This window comes from Aspergillus luchuensis, chromosome 5 (assembly GCF_016861625.1).
Source record: "Aspergillus luchuensis IFO 4308 DNA, chromosome 5, nearly complete sequence".
Classification (NCBI taxonomy): Eukaryota; Fungi; Ascomycota; class Eurotiomycetes; order Eurotiales; family Aspergillaceae; genus Aspergillus; species Aspergillus luchuensis.
In genome coordinates, this window is record NC_054853.1 from 1893240 (window position 1) to 1899273 (window position 6034).

Below are 6034 nucleotides of genomic sequence, written 5' to 3' on the forward strand. Positions count from 1 at the left end.
ACCCGAAGAGTTGTGCAAAGTACTGTATTGCAGAGAGGACCGTTGAAGAGAGAAATTCGTATATCAAACCATCGTGAGTAAGTGAGGTGTTGTGGCTGTCATTGTGTGCCGAGCGGGCACTAGTCTCGGCCCGATGGCGATCCCGGCAGGGGTTACCGAACCCCATCCCACAAACACCCAAGAAACAGCGACAATTTTCAGCGACTATGACTTTCGCCCAAGGATCCCAGCAGCAAGAAAACGCCGCAGGCGCGGCCTCGACGGAGAGGAAAATGAGCCGATCGCGAACCCTGAATTTGCGACCGGCGGAGAAAGCAACGGGCGGGTGACGAACCAAGACGTCCGACAGTATTTCAACAGCTTCAATGAGGCACTCAAACACCAGACTGAAATAATTGAGACAGTGAGGGCGGAGGTCCAAGAACTGAAAGCTGAACAACAGCTCCTGCGAACCCACAATAAGGAACTGCAGGAAGAAATCGAAGCCCTACGGGCCAAACTGGAGGCACAACCGCTGAACGCCCCCGTGAACAGATCCTGGGCGGAAGTGGCTGCTGGCAACCCTCAGCCAAACCCAGCGAGAACCGTCCCGCGCCCCAGGAAGGAACCCAACTGTGTCCGAATTAGTACCGCACCAACCCTCGATCAAGATGTTGACAATGACCGATTCTCAAGAGCCCTTCCTACTGAAGCAGCGAACACGCACATCAGGACCGCCCTGCTGAACGCAGAGACCACCAAAGAAGTGCAAGTCGCGGGCATTGGTACTACCAAAACGGGGTATGTCATCCGATTCCGGGACACCCAGTCTGCTGAGACAGCCCGGAACAGCACCGAGTGGCTGGAGGAGTTGGGAAACAACACCAAAGTAGTGAAGCCCCGGTTTGGGATCGTGGTTCACCGAGTCCCAACTGAGGACTTTGAACTAGAAGGAAACAAGAAACAGGGAATCGAGAAGATTATGGCTGAGAATGACCTCCATGACAAGAAATTCCGGGTCGAAGATATTGCATGGTTGAAGAAGAGGGACATGCCTTTAGGGAAATCAGCCTCGATGGGGGTCTGGTTGGACTCACCGGAGGCAGCAGAATGGATTATAGATAACGGAATATTAGTGGGGCAAAGGTTCATCGGGAGCGTGGAACCCTACCGGGTGGAGAAGAAGAGGTGTCGCCGCTGCCAACAATTTGGCCACCTAGCCTGGTCATGCAAGGAACGAGTGAAGTGCGGACATTGCGCGGGTCACCACGACCAGCGTCACTGCTTCCCAGGAATAAGACCCAGATGCTCAGACTGCAATGGAGAACACCCAACGGGCGACCGGGCATGTCAGGCATCCCCTAACCCCAGTCCATTCCAATGACGGCAACCCTTCGCATCTTACAGTTGAACATCATGAAATCGAGGGCAGGGATGGAAGCCCTCATCAACGACCATCAAAGCCAAAACCTGGACCTACTTCTGATTCAGGAACCGCCAAAGACAGCATACCACACCCATGTTAACCACAGTGCTTGGCGACTCTACCGACCGACACACCCGGAAATACCGCGGTTCCGCAGCCTCCTCTATGTCAACCGGAGGATCTCCACATCATCACACCGCCAGATCCACTGCAATCACCCAGACGTGGTAGGCATCAAAATCTGGACTTCAGAACTACAGTACCTGGTATTCTCAATCTACATCCCGCCAATAGCGATGCATGAGCCGTTCGAAGCCAGCAGCGCCCAGGAGATACTGGAGGAAATCCAGAAAATTATCCAAGAACATACAGAGCAGAATAGCCGTACGACAAAACTTATCTTAGCAGGCGACTTTAACCGTCACCACCCTGCATGGAGCCATCGCGCGGTCCATCACCGCTTCGCACAACATGCGGAGGAACTGATCAACTTCTTTCAAGCCCACGAGCTACAGTGGTGCCTGGCTAAAGGCGACATAACATACTGGTCCCTTAATCAACCGGGAAAGACATCAGTTCTCGACCTCACGCTTACCAACGATGTAACACGCTTGATCAAATGCCAACTCTACCACGACCACTATGGGTCAGACCACCGAGGAACATATTCGGAATGGAATCTCCAGGCAGAGCAAACTAGAAAGCCCAAACCGAAAAGGGCGTATGACCGAGCTGACTGGGCCCGAGTAGCTCAAGATATACTAAGACAGATCGACCCACCTGTGAATATTCAGTCGGCCCAGGATCTAGACTACGCGGTCAACAACCTAATCCAGACCACAGTAGCTGCCCTAGACCGACATGTGCCGGTGCAGGCCCCGTGCCCATACTCGAAGCGCTGGTTCACTACGGATCTCAAGGCCCAGCAGATTGAGGTTAACCAGATCCGGCGACGGTGGCAAAACAGATGCGCCCTGCTAGGGCCTAACCACCCAATGACGAAGATACTTTTCGAAGAAATGCGGCAGAAAAGACGAGAGTGGACCAGAGCAATTGAGAAAGCAAAAGGTAGACACTGGAAGGAATTTCTTGACAAAGCCGGCGAAGGCCATCTGTGGAAAGCAGCTACTTACACGCGGCCCCGGGATACCTACATGAGCATCCCCACCCTCAGAGTAGGCACTGAAGAGGTGACAGATAACCAAGGGAAAGCAGAGGCATTCCTGCAAGCCTTCTTCCCCATGATGGCTGAACCCGAGCCAGAGGAACTGGTGAACCCCGCGGAGGAGCTACCATGGGAACCGATTACTGAACAAGAGATCTACCGGTCGCTCAGAGTGGCCAAGGGGACTACAGCCCCTGGTAGAGATGGGATCCCCACGCTTGTCTGGAAACACTTGTGGACCTACCTTAAAGATATTATCACCATGATCTTCACGAAATCAGTGGACCTGGGCCATCACCCCAGACAATGGAGGCAGGCGCGGATTGTCGTGCTGCGGAAACCAGGCAAACCCGATTATTCAGCCCCGGGGGCATACCGACCGATCTCACTGCTCAATACCCTAGGGAAGGTCCTGGAGGCAGTCATGGCGCGCAGGCTGTCGTACTGGGCAGAGAAACATGGACTTCTTCCAGATACACAGTATGGAGGCAGGCCAGGACGGAGTACAGAGCAAGCCCTGCTTGTCCTTGCCAATGCGATAGACCGAGCATGGGCACAGTCCAGAATAGTCACACTTATTGCGTTTGACCTGAAAGGCGCGTCCAACGGAGTGTACCAGTCTAGCCTGGACGTTCAACTACGGGCCAAAGGCATTCCGTCAAAGGCCCGACAATGGATCAGCAGCTTCATGGAGGACCGACAAGCTAGTATCACATTCGATGACTTTGAAACAGACGACCTTCCCCTAGGAAATGCAGGCCTGGCCCAAGGATCCCCACTCTCGCCAATCCTCTTTGGATTCTATAATTCAGATCTAGTTAATCAACCGGTCAACAGTAATGGTGGAGCATCAGCCTTCATCGATGACTACTTCCGCTGGCGGATCAGCTCGTCAGCGGAAGAGAATATCAAGAAAATCCAAGAAGAGGACATTCCGCGGATTGAACAATGGGCGCGTCAAACAGGCGCGTCATTTGCCGCTGAAAAAACCGAGCTGATTCACTTGACCCGACGCAAAACGGCACACAGAATCGGACAGATCCGGATGAACGGCCAGGTTATTCAACCAGCCGACACTGCCAAGCTTCTAGGAGTCATCTTTGACAAGGAGCTGCGGTGGAAAGAGCACGTACAGAGAGCAGTTCAACGAGCAAGCAAGGTAAACATAGCCCTGAGTGGGCTACGGCACCTTCGGCCGGAACAGATGCGCCAGCTCTACCAGGCCTGCGTGCTACCAGTGCTGGATTACGCATCCACAGTCTGGCATAAACCACTCCGAGACAAGATCCATCTGAGGCTTCTTGAGACAGTTCAACGGACCGCCCTCATCCGGATCCTGTCGGCCTTCCGGACAGTATCCACGGCAGCTCTCGAAGTCGAAGCCCACATGCTGCCTACCCACCTGCGACTCAAGCAACGGGCACAGATAGTGATAGCCCGCTTCAGCACCTTACCGGAAGACCACCCAGTCCATGATGTCATCAGCCGGGCAAGAGTACGCAGCACCCAGGTCGGCAATAGGGCGCGCTTTCCCCTGGCAGAAACCCTACGAACAATGAACCTCACGCGGCTGCAAGCCCTGGAAAGAATTGACCCCAGACCACTAGCACCTTGGCGAGCCCAATCTTTCACCGATATTGAAATTGAGCCGGATCGGGAGAAAGCACAGACCAATGCTCTAGCAAGAGCGGCCACACCCAACATTACAGTCTTTTCGGATGCCTCGGGCAAAGAGAATCAGCTAGGAGCCGCGGCGGTGGCTCTCGACCACAACCAGCGGATCGTAGGGTCTCGACAAGTCAGCATTGGTTCGATGGAGTTCTGGTCCGTCTACGCAGCTGAGCTAATGGCGATCTACTACGCGATCGGGCTGGTTTTTCAGCTCGCGCAGAAGAACCAGAGATCCAGAGCAACAGACGCAGAACCAGCGACAATCCTTAGTGACAGCATGTCGGCCCTGCAGGTTATCAAAAACTCCTGGAACAAATCAGGCCAGCGTATCATTCAGGCGATTCACCAGTCGGCCGGGGAGCTCAGGGCGCGAGGGATCCCACTGCGACTACAATGGGTTCCGGGTCACTGCGGCAACCCTGGAAACGAAGCAGCAGACCGCCTAGCCAAAGCCACGGTAGGGGGTGAAAAGAGACACCCCTTTAGACATCTTCTGTCACGAGAGAAAAGGTACATCCGCAGGAATATTAGCGACGAATGGCACCAAGAATGGAGGGCCTCTCGAAACGGAGGACATCTCCGCCGCATTGATCGGGCCCTACCGGCCAACCGGACCCGCCGGCTCTACGGCTCGCTCCCCCGAAACCGAGCCTACTTACTCACCCAACTCCGGACCGGCCACTCATGGCTGGCGACACACGGAAAACAGCGCGGGCTCCGAGACGATGAGAAATGTGAATGTGGGGCAACGGAAACCGTGGTCCACGTGTTAATCGATTGCCCGCGGCTTAGTGGGCTACGCCAAGCCCTCCGACGGAAGATTGGAGGGGCATTCAACAATATTTCAGATATGCTGGGAGGAGCAGGACAAGGTAGGGAGGGTAGGTTCCAAGATGGTCCGCAAGACAGTAGCGTCCTCGGGGCGGTCCTGGACTTTGCGGAGGCATCGCAGAGATTCCGAAGTCGCGCGCCACGAGGGCGGCAAAACACAACCCCAGGCACTGGCCACCACAGGCCTTGACGAGGCTCCAAGTTCGTCAGGAAAGTAATAGTCTACGAGGAATGGATGTACATAGAGTGTGGAGATAGTAGTACCCTGCATGTCGCTCAGGCGAGGGGTCAGCGTATGAATCAACAACAACAACAACGACTGTACATTTCACGAGGAAGGGGACAATCTCAATGATCATGCATCTAACTGATAACGTAGCGCAACGATCTTGTGTTACAAGGCAGACGCCTGCTCCCATTGTCGCGAAAGTAGGACTAATTCCGGGATTGCTAGGCCTTGCAGTAGAACTGACGCGCGGTCAAAGAAGTTCGGTAAAACATGGAGAATCATCATTTGTGGGCGGCATTTCTAATCCATACCGGCTGCGAAGGGTAGGGCGGCCACTTACTGCTGCTCTTATCTCGAGGTGCATCCCAGCGCGAAAGGTCTCATATATGGGAGCGCAATCCAGGCAGCGGCTCATCATGGAGTGAAGAAGTGGCGCAAGCTCTGCTGGCTGCCGGTGCTCAGGTTAACGCTCAAGAAGGATATCACAGTAATGCGTTGCAAGCCGCGGCAAGAAATAGACAAGTATACTTGGTACAGATATTACTGAATACTGGAGTAGACAGCAATGCTTGTGGAGGGATTTATAGAAATGCTTTAATAGCAGCTACAAGACAAAAGAATACAGAGATTTTTTAATATTCTTTTATAAGTTGGCGCAAAAGATGACTTGAGCGAAAGCAAGGATTTAAATAGATCTGACACGACTGAAGACATAGGTAGTGACATATTTAAT

The 6034-nt window shown here is 53.6% G+C and overlaps 1 protein-coding gene across 1 annotated transcript; it reads left to right on the plus strand.

Annotated features, from left to right (window-relative positions):
• Positions 1-1359: 1359 nt before the first annotated feature.
• AKAW2_50622S (uncharacterized protein) lies at positions 1360-5262 on the plus strand (the record flags this gene model as incomplete). The annotated part of the gene is made up of 1 exon (XM_041690461.1): positions 1360-5262. One exon carries the CDS (start codon positions 1360-1362, stop codon positions 5260-5262), a length of 3903 nt encoding a protein of 1300 aa, XP_041544043.1.
• Between the last annotated feature and the right edge of the window lie 772 nt (positions 5263-6034).